Genomic DNA, 19522 nt, shown 5'->3' on the forward strand with positions numbered 1-19522 from the left:
GTGTGATGACGCAAAAATAATCCAGACGTTTCAGTTTTTGACACAAGATGAACTTTTTAATTCTGCTTCATCAGGTCGTCTCTTCAGTTCCTTATAGCTCAGTGATTTTACTGAGGCAACAAAGTATCCAGTAATAACCTGTACAGGTACTTCATTTGAATTAGAAGCATTTCTACACTTATTCACTCAGGAGGTTAAGTAACAAAATGACAGTAATCTGTTACTCTATAATTAGTGACCCCCAAACGCTGTCACTACAGTTGCAGCTCCAAGTCGTGTTGGTATTAAAAAATATTGTGAAGGTATTAAAAGGTGTTAAATTCAACTTAAGAATTTCTGTATATACCCTGTCCTCCCTCACTTCCTTCCTTCCTCACTCCCTCTCCTCATTCCTTCCTTCCTCCCTCACAGTTTGGGGGACACACTAACTCCTCCCTCCTTCTTGTGAGTGTCTTTCAGCCATGATATCAGGATCTTGTTTGTCTCCTCCGGTCTCTCCATCTGAGTCCAGTGTCCACACTCCTCGATGTGTCCTCTGATCAGGTTCGGGATCTGCGATCGACAAACAGTCACATCAGATTTGTTTTCCGATCACCTGTATTGATCGATCGATCACGTCACCGCTGGCTTCCTCACCATCTTCTCCATTCCTTTGGACAAGGCCGGCAGCAGCACCTGGTCTTTACCTGCCGTCACCATCAGTGCAGGCATCAGCAGCTGACACACACACACACACACACACACACACACACACACACACACACACACACACAATGAAAAACATTTTTCCAGGACAGCTCCTTGTTTTCCAGGATGTTTTAGTGAATTCCAGGTTTCTTCTCTCGTGAGGTTTTCTGTCACAGACCTTTGCAGTGGGACGAGAACACATCCACCTCCAGTCCACGTCCCCGTTACGGTACCAGTTCAACGGCCTCCTGTGACACCAAGGAGGAGACGATGACTGACCCACAGGAGGGTGATCAATAAATCGTATTGGTACAGAGGCCATATGTTGAGTTGTGGTATAAATACTCCATCCCAACCCCACTGCCTGATACAGGAAGAGGAGCACAAACAAGACAGAGCAGGACTGGAAATACTGACGTTCAGTAGGTGAGTAAATGTGCTCACCTGAAGCCTCGATCTCTGTACTGACTGACGTAGTACTGCAGGTCGGCCTCCGTCAGCATGGAGCTGCGGGGAACCTCATCCGGCTGACCCACTAACAGACCACCTGTAACACACACAGACCTGCTGTAACACACACAGACCTGCTGTAACACACACAGACCACCTGTAACACACACAGACCAGCTGTAACACACACAGACCTGCTGTAACACACACAGACCACCTGTAACACACACAGACCTGCTGTAACACACACAGACCACCTGTAACACACACAGACCTGCTGTAACACACACAGACCTGCTGTAACACACAGACCACCTGTAACACACACAGACCTGCTGTAACACACACAGACCTCCTGTAACACACACAGACCACCTGTAACACACACAGACCTGCTGTAACACACACATACCTGCTGTAACACACACAGACCACCTGTAACACACACAGACCTGCTGTAACACACACAGACCTGCTGTAACACACACAGACCACCTGTAACACACACAGACCTGCTGTAACACACACAGACCACCTGTAACACACACAGACCTGCTGTAACACACACAGACCACCTGTAACACACACAGACCTCCTGTAACACACACAGACCACCTGTAACACACACAGACCTGCTGTAACACACACAGACCAGCTGTAACACACACAGACCAGCTGTAACACACACAGACCTGCTGTAACACACACAGACCACCTGTAACACACACAGACCACCTGTAACACACACAGACCTCCTGTAACACACACAGACCACCTGTAACACGCACAGACCACCTGTAACACGCACAGACCTGCTGTAACACACACAGACCTGCTGTAACACACACAGACCTGCTGTAACACACAGAGACCTGCTGTAACACACAGAGACCTGCTGTAACACACACAGACCTGCTGTAACACACACAGACCACCTGTAACACACACAGACCTGCTGTAACACACACAGACCTGCTGTAACACACACAGACCTGCTGTAACACACACAGACCTGCTGTAACACACACAGACCTCCTGTAACACACACAGACCTGCTGTAACACACACAGACCTGCTGTAACACACACAGACCTCCTGTAACACACACAGACCTCCTGTAACACACACAGACCACCTGTAACACACACAGACCACCTGTAACACACACAGACCTCCTGTAACACACACAGACCTCCTGTAACACACACAGACCACCTGTAACACACACAGACCACCTGTAACACACACAGACCTGCTGTAACACAGACAGACCTGCTGTAACACAGACAGACCTGCTGTAACACACACAGACCTGCTGTAACACACACAGACCACCTGTAACACACACAGACCTGCTGTAACACACACAGACCACCTGTAACACACACAGACCTGCTGTAACACAGACAGACCTGCTGTAACACACACAGACCTGCTGTAACACACACAGACCTGCTGTAACACACACAGACTGTGACTGTTACCTCGAGCACAGACTCCTGCAGTGCTGATCGGAGGACGCTTCGACTAGGAGAAGACACACAAACGTGATCAGTATCATTATGGCATTAGGTGATACTTCTACCTCCACAGGTGTGTTACTGCGTGTCATGTTAAGTGTGTGTGTGTGTGTGTTTCCTCACTGCTTCAGCGCTGCTGAAAAAGAAAATCTTGAACGTCCTCTCCAGGTCTTTCTCCAGCTCGGCCTCGGCGACACCCTGCAGCAGCAACAAGAGAAACAAGACTTCTGAAAAGTGTTGTCAGGTGCGTTCAGGTGCATTCAGTTTCCCACTGGACTGCCTGGACTTATAAAGACCCGTCTGTGTTGTGTTAGCAAGCTGCAGGCAGACTTACAGGCTTTTGGAAGTAGATCTGGTAGTCAAATATGGGCATATTCTTCAGTTTGTCTGCAGGAGAAACAGACCGGTCGACGGGGAACAGAGGAGTGTTCAGAGACGCCACCGCCCTTCATAACAACACACAAACACACATCTCAGTCCAGTTTAAAGTCTCTGGGAGGTGTCGCTGAGTGTGTGTGTGTGTGTGTGTGTGTGTGTGTGTGTGTGTGTGTGTGTGTGTGTGTGTGTGTGTGTGTGTGTCCACCTGACTCTCTCGGGGTAGAACTGAGCCATGTTCCAAACCAGAGCACCGCCCCAGTCATGACCGATGAGGGTGACCTGGGGGATGGACTGGACAAGAGAAGAGGTCAGCTCATGTATCTGTCACTGTAGAGGGGAGTGTGTGTGTGTGTGTGTGTGTGTGTGTGTGTGTGTGTGTGTGTGTGTGGCTCACCATTCTGTCCATGAATGTGATTAAATCCTGGAAACAAAGAGAAAACAGTTTGTTGACGGAGCTGAAACCCAGTCTGAAGAGCTGATGTGTGTGTGATCAGACGTACCTGACACAGCTGCTGCTGAGAATACTCCTCGATGTCTGTCAGACACAACAGTGACAGTCAGAGAGGTGAACACACTCAGTGTCCAGCAGAGGGCGACACACACCTGCAGACTCCCTACAGACACCCTGTCACAATAAAACACTCTCACCTTGCTCATTCATTCATCCATCATGACATCAGTGTTGTGTTCGTGTGTCGTCACGTCTCAAATAACCTGAACCAACAGATTTAATATTCTCACCCGTCAGTAGATCTGTAGCTGTGCGATTTTATCAACTGATAAAAAAAATCTGCACGAATCATTTCTGATGTGTACGTTGAAAAAAATGCACCTATTCAATAAATTCAATATGGAGGATTATTATATTTTTCTTTTGTGAATTTGGTCTCAACAAGTTATTTCCTTTTATTTCTCATCAATGTTTCCTGAAGGAACCAGATTGTTGCAGTTTGCCAGATTTGTGGAGAGTGTTTTCTGGTGAAGCAGGAGGGGGCGTGGCCTGTGCCTGAGTCCAGGTGTGAGTGTTTTCACCACCTGCAGCTGAGACACGCCCTCCTTCAGCAGCACCTGTGTGTCTCTGTGTGTTTGAGCTGTGTGGGTCAGAACCGGTCCAGATGTTTGCTCCTGGCTGACAGTGTGTTCGGCCACAAACCAGCTGATTTCATCATCAATCTTTTCTATCCAAACAGTATTTAGTGTTGAACCTTGACACACACACACACACACACACACCTGTGGGTGCTGTGGACTCTCCGTAGCCCTTCATGTCCAGAGCCAACACCCTGAATCCTGCTGCTGCCAGAGCTGGAATCTGCAAACAAAAGCTTCTCATCAGGGACAAAGTGCAGTTTCAGGTACGTATAATTTACTCAAGTGTTTCCATTTTCTGCTTCTTTACACGTCGACTCCACTACATTTAATTTACAGCTTTAGTTAATAGTGAATTTGCAGATAACTGCAGCAGATTGTAAAATCAGATTCAAAAAAGAAAACCTGAGTGCTGAATATCAGCTCTGTTCATCCATCGACTGACAGTTTACAACTTATATGTATGTACAAATATTCATAACTTACTTTTGATCCTTAAGTTCATTTAATATCAGATACTTTCAGACTTCTTCCAGACTTTTTACATTTGTACTTTTACTGCAGTGAAGGATCTGAATACTGCAGATGGCTTTAGTATTAATACATAAACACGTACTGAATCTGTGTTCAACTACACAGTTCTACTCTTCAATTATGTCAAATATGAGATGTAAAGTTGAAATGATTTTGAGATTTTGAGATGAAGAGTTTGTTACCTGGAACCTCCAGGAGAACCAGCTCTCAGGGAAGCCGTGACACAGCAGGACCGGTGGACCTGAGCCCATTTCAACATAATGAGTCGTCACACCAGGCTGACACACACACACACACACACACACACACACACAAAATATCATCAATGTGTTGAGCAAACAGGATTTAATCTGCGTCTTGCCTCTGTAAAGCCCAGAACAGACCACAGGTGGAGAACCCTGCTGCAGGTGACAGTTACCCTGATGGTGACGTAGCCATGAGACACTGCATCAGGCCTGCAGGAGGGTGGAGGACTCTCTGCTGCAGCAGCCTGAAACACAGAGTTTACACAGTGAGAGAGGACGACGTGTGAACATGAAGAAGACCATCCTGCTCAGCAGCTTCCTGTCAGTCGAGCAGGATGACCTTCTGTATGGAAGCCCATGAAGGTCAAAACTATGAGACACAAAGTCGACGTGTGATTTGTTGTTCTGGTCTGAACCTGAACTCCTGTCAAGTCTGCCAGTTTCCTGAGCGCGTCGTCCAGATCGTCCACCAGGATGGCCTTCACCCCCGCGGCCTCCGCTGCCTTCACACCGTCCTCCTCTGCGTCCACCCACACAGCCTGAAACCAGACGGACAGGTGTTTCTACCTGTGTGTGCAGGCTGTGCAGAGACATGTACCGCACCGCGTCGTCTACCTGCTGTGACGTCACTCCCAGCTGCTGCAGAGCCCGGCTGAACATGGACGCCTCGGGGACCCTGTGACCTGAGCGACAGGACTGAAGGACCAGGTCAAAATGGCCGCCCAACAGAGAGAGAAGGTGGGCTGGACCGTCTGCAGCCGCGCGGTCATCCAGCCAGTGATTGGCCAGCACGGCCGTCAGCAGCCCTGATGGGAGGAGAACGCCAGCTCAGACTTCTTCTGGTGCGTTCAGGATTTAATCAGTGTTTAATCTGTGCAGCCCTCATGTCACATTTCACTGAGAAGTATAAAATCTGGCAGGCACATGTAACATCTAGAGACGGGAAACAAAGTCTCTTGGCGCCGGGAGCTAAACCAAACAGGAAGTCAGCCATTTTTAATTTAGTGGCCAATGTTGGCGCCATTTTCTGACACGCTACTTTAACAAATTTCTGAGATTTAATCTGCAAGCTTCAGACCTGAGAGAGTAAAAGACACTCACATCTGAAACAGGACGCTACTGTAACTGTTCAGAGCGACAGAGCGCCACCTACTGGCGACAGGAACAGTTTCTATAGTGATTCTGGTTCTGGGGATGGGGTCACTGTCATACAGACCGCTGTGTCTCAGACTGGCAGCCGTCTTCAGCACGGCTGGTCGGACCTCCATCATCGCCTCTCTGAGCTCCTCCAGCAGGGGTCCCACCGACCAATCAGGCGGCAGAGTCACGGCCCTGACCTGGGCCTCCTTCACACACTCGGCCTCGAACGCCGGGATCATCTGCACACACACAGATTCACCATCAGGACCAGAAGACAGCAGCCGAGCCAAACAACCATCTGTAGCTCGCTCACCTGAGAGAGCGTCACCTCGCCGCGCTCCGCCCGGCTCATGGCGCCGTCCTGCTGGGACGCCACACTAGACAGGAAACCTCTGAAAACCACCAAGAGACAAAGAACCAGATCGTTACATCACAATCACATCGAGCTGCAGCTTTCAGTGACGTCATCAGTGTAGGCGGGAGATCAAGGTGCGGCAGGTGTGCTGAGAGGCCTGTGTGTCTCATAATTAAGATGTTATATCTTATTATTTTGACATTTTATCTTATTATTTCGATGTTTATCTAATTTTATTGACTTTTTATATCAAATGTTTGACTTTTATCTCATAATTGTGACTTTCTAACACATTATTACAACATTTTAACACATAATTTAAACTTTCTGAAGACTTCAGGCTGTGATCAAGCTGAGCTCTGATCTCTGTCACACAGAAATCATTTGCATTCAACACTGCAGCTAGTAACGAGGAAAACAACAGTGCAGGGCTGAAACTCAGCAAGTGTGTCAGAGTTCATCTGAACTCTTTTGCAAGTCAAATCACGTTTTCACAGAACAAAACATGAACTCCTGTTGAGTCTGAGAAAACTCTCCGGTCTGAACAGACGATTTCACAGGTCTTTACATTTTCCTGACACACGCATGAGAGTTGTTGAGAGGATTAATGTCTCTGTCTGATCTGGACAGGTGAACTGTTTGACAGCAGAGGTGGTGTGACAGTTTCTTACCCCGGCAGGTTATGCAACTGCTCCAACTTGTGGAAAACAGCATGAGGTCTGGAAGAGACAGCAACTCCCCAGAAGTTGAAGAGGACGGCTTTCTTCTGATCCATCTCCTGTTAGTGAGACTCTGTGGTCCAGCACGGTCCTGGTCCTGGTCCTGGTTCTGTGCTGCTGCTGCACACTGTCATGCAGAGCAGAGGCTGACCTGTGTACACACTGACACAAGCCCCTCCCACTTCCTCTGCAGGCTCACACGTGACCCAGAGACACAAAGAGACACGCCCACTGTGATGACATCAGCGGTCTGCAGCGGCCCGACTCTGCTGGTTTACTGAACACACATGTTGAACTGTGTTTCTCTGTTGTGAAACTACAGTCAGTGTAACACACAGAGACACTGCAGCTCCACAACAACACAAGGCCTCAGATTACAACTTTAGTCTGCTAATATGTTGAGCTTTTATCATAATCATGGCTTTAATCTCAACATTTTGACTTTTTGTCTCATGATTCTGACTTTTTATGTCATAATTTTTATGTCTTCATCAAATTTTTTTGGCTTTATTTAATAATTCTCACTTTTTATCAAAAAAATGTCACTTTAACCATAATCATGTCTTTTAATCTCATAATAGTCTCACAATTTTTACTTTTTTATCTCATATATTTAGCTTTGTTTAATAATTCTGACATTTTAAAGTGTATATCTTTTGGCTTGAATTGACAGAGCAGCTGAAGATGTGAAAGGCAACAGGTTGAGAGAGAGGGGGAGTGACATGCATGCTGATATTTCCATCCCCACTTGAATTTATCATCTTACAGACACGACAAGCACCGCAGCTGGATTCTGTTGTGAACTGAAGCCACAATTTGGATTGTTTATTTCTCTTCGCCATCACTTTTTAAATTCCTGCACATTCCTTTCTGTCACAAAGACCTGTGGGCATCAATAGAAGGAACTGATAAGTCAGACTTATTAAAGTCAGACACATAGAGTTGGCCTGTAATTGGCCTCTGGCAGTTATACGTATACATGTGGTCCAATGTGTGTTGATATAAAAAGTCTTACACGATGCAGAGACATGCTGTGTTGTGCATAACATGCTTAGGATAAGTAATAATTTCATCAATAATTTCAATCATTATCATACTAATTTATTGGCCCCATCACGCATCTAATTAATGAGCTCGTTATCAAAGCCGTGTTTAGTTTCTCTGACACAGGAAGTGATGAAAACCGAATCATCAGTGTTATCTTGCCTCGTATTGTGAATGATGACACATCAGTCGCCACCGTCTCTCCTGATTCTTCTGTAAGTCTGGGCTGAATGAACTCGTCCTTCACAGGTTCTCCTCCCACTGACAGCCATGAGTCTGGTGATCAGGATGTGACGGCTTCTCTCTCACTTATATTGATTAGTTTGTGCTGAGTTATTTTCCCTTCAGAGAGCCTCTTCATACCTGAGAGTCTCATTCTGCAGCCTGGGTCCTTCTGTCACAGCTGATCATCTGTGAAATGTAGGAGAGGATGAGGAACAGGATCAGTGCCGTCCTGGATGTTCAGCCCAGAAGTGTCAGTAAAATGTACTTAAAGTAAAAGTACTGGTGCACAATAGTATTTACTACTTGTACTATGATTGTTGTGCAGTTGTTGTGACTGACAAACACATTTAATTGAGTGGGAGCTGACAGTGATGCAGTGTGATACAGCCGAGCTACAACACATGAAGTTTTAATGTTCAGTCACTGTTGAAACTTCTTCTGAGAGGAAATGATTCAACATGTTGCTGCTGCTGCTGCCGGGAGCTTTGTGTGTCTCTTATTTCATATAATATTTAGTATCTTGTGATCAGAAGCGATAATAATTCAAATCTATCATCAGTTTGACCTTCAGAACACAATTATAACTGCAGGATAACTTGTGTTTCAGACTGAAGTCCTGCTGTCAGGCTGCAGTTCGGCCCTCAGGCTGTGATTTGTATTCCAGCAGTGACATCTTGTGGATGTTAGTTTACATGACACCACATTTAAAGTTCATACAGCAAGCAAAAGTGAAAGTAAGACAAACCCGGCAGCAGCAGCAGTGTTTCTGACACCGTGTAGGATTAATTAAACCCTCCTAACACAGAGAAACCCACTGGACTGAACCTCAGGAGGACAAACTGTCATACAGGTGAGTTTAAGGAAGAAGAGCAGGACAGGTAGTGTTTTTAAAAGGTGGATTAAGATGGAGAGATAAAGAGGACACATCCATCCAGACTACAGCTCAGACGAGGCTCCGCCATGTTCAAGACTTCTGTCTGATTCTGTTGTGTGTCCTGAGACATCAGCTCATGTTTGAATGAACATTCCAGACTTAAGTTATGTTTAAACGGAGATTTAAAACTGTAAAATGCCGCCATACATCGTTTGCGTGTAAAGTTAACGTATTAAGTACAGTTGGGCGCCATTTTGTCACTTTCTGCATGAGGAAGTGTTTAAATTTGAAATGACCAGGTCGGATGTGGCAGTTGAACGTGTATGTAACGGAAAAGTAACGGTAACGGTAACTCTGTGTGTGTGCGTGTGTGTGTGTGTGTGTATAACGTTAACTTGTTTATTTGTGAGTATTTAAAACTGTTTATTATTTGACCGGTTAGCTAACTTTGTGTAGCTGTTAGCAACGTCTGTGTAACTGATGGCGGTTAAGGTCAGTTGAGTTTTTTCTTTCTGCTTTGTAACGAGCTAATTATGACTTTTATGGGAAATTACAAAAGAATAACATTCACAAAACGTTCATCACATCAACCCTTCAGTTTAGTTTCACTGGACTGACACAAATCTGAGCTGTTGAGACAGTTCAGCCCTAATTTAACATCATCATCATCATATCAGTTAGCATCTTTCTTGAAGGCAGCCAGAAGCTAACAGCTATATATGTTGTTCTCTTTTGCTTTTGTTGTATTTACTGCAGCCTGTTTCATTTGTTTAATGCATATGTGACCATCTGATGTATTTTTCAATAACATTTTTATTTATTAGATTTTAGTGCCATTATCAATCAGATTTTATTCAGTTTTAGTGGAGCTAGCTGTAGCCACAGAGCTAACAGTCGGTTTGCTATCTTGCGAGATGAAATGAAAGAATATTTGTGCAGCATTTGTTAGAAATGAATTTGCTAGCTTTGCACTAATGTTATTTTAAAGAGGATATAAAATAAATTACAGTTATACATTTAAAGTGTGCAACAGTCAAAACAACATGATGCTCAATAAAAGGAATTGATAAGTTCAGAGTCATACAGTTTAGATCATCAGCATATGTGTTATAACTTTCCTTTGTGTCATCTTTTTTCAGAACATAATGAATGAACAGATGCTTGGGGTAAGTTATGATTATAATTTTTCCAATTAAATAAACAGTAAAGTAAGTAACACTAAAGTTAATTGTTGAACTGTAAAATGTATACTTCCATTACATACTGTATGTATATGATATCTATCAACTGATATATCCATCTGAATCTTTTTACGGGCTGGACACACTGGCATAGGGATGTGCATGTTCAACACTGAGGCAATACAATACGCATCTCGATACACTGCCAACAATACGATACATGAAAGATTAATATAAAACAACCACCAATAAGATACGATACGATTCTCCCACTTACCGCTATAAAGTGCGATATAGTACAATGTTGTTTAACATAATGCGATACAGTGCGATACGATGCGATGCAGAAGAATATTGTACAATGGAATACAAAGTGGTGCAGATAGTTCATGTTCATTCTTGATTCCTACAGTGTGCTTAACACTTTGAACAGGGACAATGGGAACCTAAACTCTAAGCAGTGGTGCCTTTTGGCAGTTATAAGCTGTTGAATGAATGCAAAAGTTGAACAGATTGACACACATGTTGTCACTGTCCACAACTTGTTTGAAATGGGTCCATATCTCAGACGTTCCTCCAAACTAGCTCAAAGTTAATTGTTTTTTTTCTTTACCTCTTTAAACTCCATGTTGCACTTAAGCTACACAATCAATGATGCCAGTAATGTGTTACTTTATTCTGACCACTATGAGTAATCTAACGTGTTAATATTTCCAAACCAGTAATCAGATTAAAGTTACTTATTCAAGTCACTGTGCGTTACTATTATTTTTGTCATTTTCCTTAGTAAAAGTATATGTTTTGGCTTTCTTCTTGTGTCTAGGGGAGTGATATGACGTATGCGAAAAGTCATGTTTTCAGCACTAGGACAACTCACGTGTAACCATGCAGCCGACACAAACACAAACATTGTGTTAGCAGCAGCAGCACCCCGATGGTGCTAACCACTGGAGCCGACGGAGACCCCTGTGACATTAACGCCATGTCGCCGCTTCAGGTGAGACCTTAGATTGGTTGTGTTAAATCACGGCATGGCACATTTTACAGATGTCCTTTCTCAAGTTGACCATCTCTTTTATAAAAGTGTCCACAAACACCAGACTTGTAAGTGACCGGCGAGTCTATCTCTTCTTCGTCCATGCTTACTTTCTCTCTGACTGGCTCTGATTTCCAGCCTGCTGTTTGGTGCTCTGCACCCCCTGCCTCCAACTCGCGTGAGACGAGACTCTGGCTGAATTGGCAGATCGCGGCCGTGGCGATGAGAACGGAAACAAGCACTTGGTCCTACTTCTAAATTAGTTTGTTTTAAGTATAGATACGAGTCGGATTTTATCGATGCAGAGATTTTATACACATAAAGTAAATATTATAGTTTATACAAATCTTTATGGTAGTTCATCTCAGGATGTCGCCCCACCAACCAATCAATCATGCCATCTTTATCTGGGACTCTCTTCTGATTCGAAGCCATCATGTGATTGTTTTCTGTTCCTTTTTCTTCGTGTTCAGGAAAACCTCAAACCAGAGACAGTGAATGGAGTCTATCATCAGCAGAGACCTGTGTGTAAGTGTTTCTCTCTGATATTCAGTCTGCTTGTGTCTGTGTATGATGTTGTCTCAGCATGTCTGTTTTCTTCATTAATGCAATTGTTAACTGCCTCTGCTCAGTCTTTGATGAGAGTTGCACATGTGCATTACTTAATGGGCAAGATAACATACAAAAAGGACATCACAAAGTAGAACTGGAGACCATCTTGTGATTGGATTTCACCAGCCGCAACACGAGTCAACATGTCCACACTCCGATCCTTAACTATTCAGAACTTATTAACACATTATCACATGAATACAGAGTACTCATGGGTGAAAATCAGAGTTGATGACTACTAATACCTAATTATGACACAACAAACATTGGATATTTTTTAATGCTATTTTGACATACATGCAGTCACAGTCAATACAGTCTCCCATCTGCTACTTGGATCACATAGCCTCCTGGCTAACTGATCTACTTGCTTACAGCAGAGGGTATAATGAGCAACTGTTAGCAGTTATGCTGTCTCCAATGTTTTTGGAGATACCCTCAAATCTTTTCCATTTCGAATAAATTACATCCAGAGAATTCCAAGAATTCTCAAAGAAGGATCTAAGTGAGATTTCAAGAATTTGGGATGTTTATCCTCTGGACTCCACTAATGCTGAAAATAAGGTCAGTCAGAATTTTAACACTTTGGTGTGGTTGGTTCAGAAACAGATCTGTGCTAAAGATCATCTTGGAGTTGTTCAACTAGTTCTACAGTGACGAGCTGAGTATTTGAGAGACGTGCTGAAAGACAGTCAGTAAGAATGAATATGTTGGATGTTCTGGTGGAGTAACACTATTCTTACAGTCCTGCAAAAAATGTTACTGTTACTCTGAGAGATTTTATACATTTACTGCAATAGTTAATACATCACAGGAAAAAAAAAAGTTATAATTAACATTTTCATGAATGCGGTAATTTGTTCTCCAGATCATTGAAGTTGGATCTGTGTGGAGAATATACAGACATCGGACACATGGCTTGTACAACTGCCTTAGATCACGTCAGAGGTGCCAGACCCGACCTTGTGAGAGAATTAAAGAGTCTCTCAGTGATTTGGGAGAACTTACATGAAAAGGGAGTTTTCAGTGATGAAGAGGTCAGTGAAATTAAGGCAGCAACAAAAGACCAAGATAAAACCAGGAATCTACTGGACTCAGTCATAGCAAAAGGGGAAGCAGCCTGCGACGAGTTCCTCAAGATTATTGACATGACGAGGGAGAGGACTTTAGGGAGGCCGTCGCTTCTCCCTGAGAAAAGTAGTGCAGCTTCTTCTGAGACCAAGAAGTTTGACCTGCACCACTGGATCAGCTGTTATTCTTTCAAGGAAGACACACAAATGGATACAAACTACCTACAAGGTAATTTATTACTTTTTTATTTTTATTACATATTTTAATGTGCCAAGTTTATATAGTAGAAAAATATTGCTATTATTATGAGCAAAGTCAGAGGATTTCATTCATGAAACATTTATTTACTCATGTTTGCTTTATTTTAGGCTCAAGGCCGTGCCACCAATATCAGGCAGAGCTGAAGTCAAAAGCACAAAAAATATCTAACAATTTTTGGAAATCCAACAAGAGTCTGTTTGGACAAAACAAACCAGATTTGTCATACACTTCACTTGTATTAGACACAGAAGGAAGTGATTCTCTATCTAAAATAAAGAAATTCAAGAGCAAGAAAAGCAAGATGAGTCGCCATAAAAAGATGAGGACGTACATCCCTGAGGCCAGATCAGAAATGTCCCCCAGTGACTTGCTGAAAAAGGTTGAAAACATACTCTTGGTTGGTAAACCTGGAATCGGAAAGACGGCGCTCAGTCATGAACTGTTGAAACTCTGGGCAGAAAGAGACTCCAAGAAACTGGATTACATGTTTTACTTTGACATGAGAGAAACATCACACATCACGAAGGACATAAGCTTGGAGGATCTTCTGTTCAATGTGTTCAGTGAACCACATGAAGGCAAAGAAGAGGTCTTAGAGGATATGAAGAGGTATTCTGACAGTGTTACAATCATTTTTGATGGAGTCACAGACCTCTCTTCTTCAGTGGTGCAGAGAATTGTAGAGATGGACCGACTACCTTATGCCAAGGTCATCATCACCTGCAGACCAGATGATGAGGAGCTTTTTTCGGAGGACTTTTTCAACGACTTTTTCAGAGTGGAAGTGAAAGGCTTTAGTGAGCAGAGCGTCAGAACATACATGGCTGAGACTCTTGGTGAAGAACAGGGAAATGTGTTGAGAAACGTGGAGTTGCTGACTCTCTGCCATGTCCCCATGTACGCACTGATGGTAGCTGCCTGCTTTTCATCTCAGACACCTGAAGACTCTCCACAGCCAAACAGTATAACTGAAATCTACATCAATATTGTTCGTTTCTGTCTTCAGATAAACAGCAACAAAACAAAAAAGAAAAATATGAACTCCTTCATCAGCAACAAAAGAGAGGAAATACTGTCTTTGGCTGAGGCGGCTTTTCATGCAACTGAAGGAAAAACTGTCAACTTGACAGAATTTCAGTGTGAAGACAGTTGTGTCCTGTCCTTCCTGAAACCACTGGTTCTCAAAGTCGCTCTCACTGAGACAAAAACCATATATGCGTTTCTTCACTACACGATGCAGGAGTTTTTTGCGGCGCTGTGGCTCCTGAAGAATCCAGATAAAATCAAGGATGTTTTCCAGCAGTGCCTCACTGAGGAGAAGAAACACATGAAACATCTGATCCCATTCATGTGTCGGCTGTTGACTGATAAGAGCCCCAGTTTGATGAAGTGTCTGATTCCAGATCAGCAGCTCAAGATCACAACTGAGTGGTTCTTTAAAGAAATGATAAACACATTTTCCCCTCAGCTGTGTGAGAAAGATGGGTCTGACACTGAGGACAGTGGGCTTGCTGTGGACATACTGTTCTACTGCCAGTGCTTGTATGAGTCCCAGAGTCCTGAAGCATGTCTCTACTTTCTGGACAGACTGGACTATGATCTTGATCTCAGTGGAGAGAGTCTCAGTCCTTTCTCCTGCTGTTCTGTGAACTACGTAGTCACTCAGTCAAGCAAAAGGAAAATAAGGCTGAACCTTGAGGGCAGTGAGCTGTCAGAACAAGGAATGAGACGACTGTTTGGATGCCTTCAAAATGTCCAATGGTAAGTGTGAGCATGTTTGATGTTACTGCTGAGATGACAACGTACATGATCTCCAGATTTCCCAAATCCTAATCTTATTGAGCATTGATTAGATGTCCTGGAATAAGTCTGATCCACTGAGGCCCCACTGGTCCTTTCAAGATATTTGGAATTTGAAGACCAAGTTGACGCCTTGAGCTTTTTGATCCGTTTCTTTGGTGAAGTCTGTGCAGTGTTTACAGTGTGTCAGGGCGCATTGTCCTGCTGGGGGTCGCACAGTGATTTGGGATTGCCGTTGTCATGATGCAGGGTACTTGGCCTGCAAATATGTTTTATGTGTGATTTGTCTGAGTTATATCCACAGGATGCTCTGACCCATGATTGCTTTTGATGATGCTTAGTGGGAAATTGATTTAACTAACAGGCCTTCATCCAAGAATTCAACAGATTTTAAAACTCAAAACTTCTCTTAGGCCTCATAATGCATAGATAAAAAACATTTTATTGGTCAATTAATTGTTTTACTTTCCAGGTAAGAAAACAAATTATCCAGCAGCTTTTATTCCCTGATAGTGTTTATGGTCACATCTTAAACCGAACACTGTTTGATAGATCTGTTTGTTATCATGCAGCTCCAGGAGGATCTACAAAGGTCTACGACTGCAGGAACAGGACCGATGCTGTGGGACACCAGAGAGGAAATCAAAGCAGCTGTTACTGGATTTATGCCTGAAAGCAGCACTTGACAAAGGAGAGAGCTTTCACAATGTAGTGAATACCCTCTTCTCACTGTTTTCTGTTAACACTGACTTAAATATCATCCTTCTGGATTTTTATCAACATATTGTAAGTAAAGGTTCTTTTAGTGTCATTCCAAAGCTGGTGACACTTTTCCAGTCAGCTCCTGCAGTCTGGTCCATAAACCTCTCAGAGAGAAAGAGCTCCATCCTCCTGGAAGTGCTGAAACTCACATCAGAGAAGAAACAAGTGAAGCTGACAGGCTGCTCACATGAAGAGAGTGAAGTGAGGAGTTTCCTACAGTGTCTGCCTCATATCTCACAGCTCAGGTAAATGGTCCTGTTTTTTTCATCACTTCTGTTTTCATCTACTTTGAATTTGTCTGCATCCAGATAAAATGATAACAGATTTCAGTCTGTAGTTTAATCTCATAGAAATATTATATATTGATATATAACATGTTTCATTGATCTTCATGATTTCAGTTTCGTGGCTCAGTTACCAGAACCTTCAGAGGAAATCAGGTTCTTTGGGAATCTGTTGTGTGCAGCAGCAGACAGAGAACATCAGACAGGAGAGAAGATACTGGAGCTGTTATCATCAGTGTGCACATATCAAACATTCTCTCTGAAAGAGAAATGGTATGATTTCCTGTTGGATCTGTACTCTTATGACCCGGAAACAGGCCTGAGAGTCCTTCCATCATTGCAGTCAGTTTTCCAGTCAGTTCCTGCAGTCTGGTCCATAAACCTCTCAGAGAGAAAGAGCTCCATCCTCCTGGAAGTGCTGAAACTCACATCAGAGAAGAAACAAGTGAAGCTGACAGGCTGCTCACATGAAGAGAGTGAAGTGAGGAGTTTCCTACAGTGTCTGCCTCATATCTCACGGCTCAGGTAAATGGTCCTGTTTTTTTCATCACTTCTGTTTTCATCTACTTTGAATTTGTCTGCATCCAGATAAAATGATAACAGATTTCAGTCTGTAGTTTAATCTCATAGAAATATTATATATTGATATATAACATGTTTCATTGATCTTCATGATTTCAGTTTCGTGGCTCAGTTACCAGAACCTTCAGAGGAAATCAGGTTCTTTGGGAATCTGTTGTGTGCAGCAGCAGACAGAGAACATCAGACAGGAGAGAAGATACTGGAGCTGTTATCATCAGTGTGCACATATCAAACATTCTCTCTGAAAGAGAAATGGTATGATTTCCTGTTGGATCTGTACTCTTATGACCCGGAAACAGGCCTGAGAGTCCTTCCATCATTGCAGTCAGTTTTCCAGTCAGCTCCTGCAGTCTGGTCCATAAACCTCTCAGAGAGAAAGAGCTCCATCCTCCTGGAAGTGCTGAAACTCACATCAGAGAAGAAACAAGTGAAGCTGACAGGCTGCTCACATGAAGAGAGTGAAGTGAGGAGTTTCCTACAGTGTCTGCCTCATATCTCACAGCTCAGGTAAGACTGACAACAACTGTTTTTTGGTAAAAGCTTTTGATACTACGCTGTCAGTGTTTTCTGTGCCTCTGATTCATGGCTTCATGTCACTCCGCAAGTAGTCCATTCACTTGTCATGATGGAACTTCATTCAAAGCAGAGCTCCACCAAAGAGCCATGAATGTGTTTCCCCTAAATGCATTCTGCTGCTCGATTTACAGCACTGCCGCAACAAAAAAAAGAAAAAGAAATGATCAATAACTATTTCTTTCATAGCTACAGCCAGCAACAGAACAAAAAAAAAAGAGAGCGACATAGTAGAGCCGTATATTTTACTGCTTTTTTGTCATTTGCCAATCACACACATGATATTTACACTATGTGACTTTATCCACAATTCTTAAAGATTTCTGATGTCAGTTTGGGTCCTAGTAGGACTTACGGTGTGTTCAGACCAAATGTGAAGAGAATATTGGCCTCATGTCAAATGCTCGAGTATGATTGCAGGATTGTTGGGTTATTGGGTTGATTATTGTTACTTGCGTTGCACCCAGCTGGGTGAATTTCACCGTCTGGAGCTGCACCTGGCTTAAAGCAGCTTCCAGCTCTACCTGAGGCTGACCGGTGCCCAGTTCTCAGCCACAGAGAGTCTGTCCATCTGTCTCCAGAGAGTGGCAGTTTCTTTGTAGGTGTGTTAAAATCAGTAAATTATAACTGTGACTAGCAAGTAGACATGGAGTGAATGAATCTGTCTTACCACATCGGTATGAACTCAAAACAAAGAGATTTCTCTGTAATCTGACACAATAAATGCCAATAAACAGACTGTTAAATATGAACTGATGACAGAAACTAAAGACAGAGGTCCCACTGCAGCACAACATCACAACATTAGACTTTAATATCAGAGTTGGAAAATAATTACAGTGAGTACATTTACTCAAGTAATATACTGAGGTCCAATCTTAGACTTGATTATGTTCATTGTGTTCTTGGTTATGTTGCCACACTGGTGCTCTTTGCCTCACTAAATGTATTTGACAGATACATTAACTTGTTACTTTGCAGCGTAAAACTAAAAATACACATATGAGTTTCCAAAATGTAAACCTATATTATACATTAAATATCCAAACAATAGTTAAATTAAAGAAGTTAATATCAGCTCTGAAGTTAGATTCAGTGTCGCGGCTGCTGGGGAGGATTAGGCGCATCACCGGATTTTCCACCGCAGCAGCATGGCCACCCATGCCCTGCAGGAAAAACAGGCTCCTGCAGTTGCCGCTGCACAAGCTGAAACCTGACGTGCCTACACGCTGGAATAGCGCATTTGAAATGATCGAAGGATTTCTGGAGCAGCAGGAGGCTATTTGTGCCTCTCACCTGTCTCTACAGGTGAGGAGATGTGGTAGCTCAGGTGACATCTGCACTCTGAGCGAAACAGACATTTCAAATGCTGAGGAAGTAGCTAAAGCACTCAAGTCTGTGAAAGACGCAACCAGCATGATGTCAGAGGACTCCACACCCACACTGTCAGTGATCGCTCCATTGCATGCCCAGCTGCTCCAGGACATGGACGCAAGCTTCGCGGGTGAAACACCAATCGTCTGAGAAATCAAACTGGCCGTCCACGATGACCTGGCAAAGAGATACACGAGTGTGCAGAACAAGACCAGTCTTTACACGGCCTCTACACTCGACCCCAGGTTCAAAGCATTGCCTTGTCTTGCAAAAGATAAACAGCTGGACATCCATGCCAAAGTGATCGCAGAGGCTGCAGCACTTCAGTTAATTTGTCCACTCTTTAAAAAACACATTAAAAAAAGTATATAGTGGCATGATATTGTTTAACTTATAATACACTGTTACAACATGTCACTAAAGTATGAAGGTGCATATAGATTTTGTTTTAATTTCATTTTTTTTATTTTTAAAAATGGACAGTGTACAGCTCAAACACAAATGTTACCATTTGATGCACCACACCAGATTATCTTCAAGTTAATTTGCATCTAGTCCCTTAGCAGATCACAATGAAAATACAGCGCAATAACAAAATGGCTAAAAACTGTGTATGAAGGATAAAAACCTTAAGATAATTAATATGACTGCTGACTTTTTCTGCATGAAGAGGTGACACCAGGCGAGGCTGAGAACAATCCTGAGAGGGATCCAGCATCAAATCAT

At 43.2% G+C, this 19522-nt stretch overlaps 2 protein-coding genes across 19 annotated transcripts in view; one reads left to right on the forward strand and one right to left on the reverse strand.

Moving 5' to 3' along the window:
- Nucleotides 1-19522, forward strand: part of LOC119015185 — a 66846-nt gene that overhangs the window by 28952 nt on the left and 18372 nt on the right. For 10 of the 16 annotated variants that reach the window (XM_037090929.1, XM_037090932.1, XM_037090931.1 and 7 more), the window contains 2 exons: nucleotides 16640-16792; nucleotides 16949-17356. The exons of 2 other annotated variants lie outside the window; for them this stretch is intronic. In XM_037090929.1, coding sequence (XP_036946824.1) covers nucleotides 16640-16792; nucleotides 16949-17356 — 561 coding nt within the window. Of the gene's footprint in view, nucleotides 1-9116; nucleotides 9237-9634; nucleotides 9753-10399; nucleotides 10427-11264; nucleotides 12006-12957; nucleotides 13389-13528; nucleotides 15183-15793; nucleotides 16076-16639; nucleotides 16793-16948; nucleotides 17357-19522 lie in introns of those variants that run through there. 4 more of the 16 variants (XM_037090944.1, XM_037090942.1, XM_037090941.1 and 1 more) reach the window with 4 other exon arrangements.
- On the reverse strand, nucleotides 35-7298 carry LOC119015235 (bifunctional epoxide hydrolase 2-like). Of its 3 annotated transcripts, XM_037091060.1 has the most exons (18): nucleotides 7070-7173; nucleotides 6357-6435; nucleotides 6120-6282; nucleotides 5519-5709; nucleotides 5320-5442; nucleotides 5077-5148; nucleotides 4841-4936; nucleotides 4269-4347; nucleotides 3536-3570; nucleotides 3430-3456; nucleotides 3241-3326; nucleotides 2992-3103; nucleotides 2781-2855; nucleotides 2622-2664; nucleotides 1132-1234; nucleotides 866-935; nucleotides 637-717; nucleotides 35-552 (listed from the first exon to the last, which is right to left on the reverse strand). In XM_037091060.1, the coding sequence occupies exons 1-18, from the start codon at nucleotides 7171-7173 to the stop codon at nucleotides 406-408; spliced, it is 1686 nt and encodes a 561-aa protein (XP_036946955.1). In that variant the 3' UTR covers nucleotides 35-405. The 3 variants fall into 3 exon arrangements, 1 of the variants encoding a protein (XP_036946955.1); XR_005073228.1 differs by lacking the exon at nucleotides 35-552 and having other exon boundaries at nucleotides 638-717; nucleotides 866-961; nucleotides 7070-7298; XR_005073229.1 differs by lacking the exons at nucleotides 35-552; nucleotides 637-717; nucleotides 866-935 and adding an exon at nucleotides 740-775 and having other exon boundaries at nucleotides 1031-1234; nucleotides 7070-7298.

Source organism: Acanthopagrus latus, chromosome 24, assembly GCF_904848185.1.
Source record: "Acanthopagrus latus isolate v.2019 chromosome 24, fAcaLat1.1, whole genome shotgun sequence".
Taxonomy (NCBI): domain Eukaryota; kingdom Metazoa; phylum Chordata; class Actinopteri; order Spariformes; family Sparidae; genus Acanthopagrus; species Acanthopagrus latus.

Bases quoted from the DNA above. Each gene is read 5' to 3' on its own strand.
- LOC119015235 (XM_037091060.1), bottom strand. From the start codon at position 7,173: ATGGATCAGAAGAAAGCCGTCCTCTTCAACTTCTGGGGAGTTGCTGTC. The intron at 5,443-5,518 runs GTAGACGACGCG...GTCTGGTTTCAG, and splicing joins TGGGAGTGACGTCACAGCAG to GCTGTGTGGGTGGACGCAGA. The intron at 1,235-2,621 runs GTAACAGTCACA...TGTGTGTTACAG, and splicing joins TGCAGGAGTCTGTGCTCGAG to GTGGTCTGTTAGTGGGTCAG.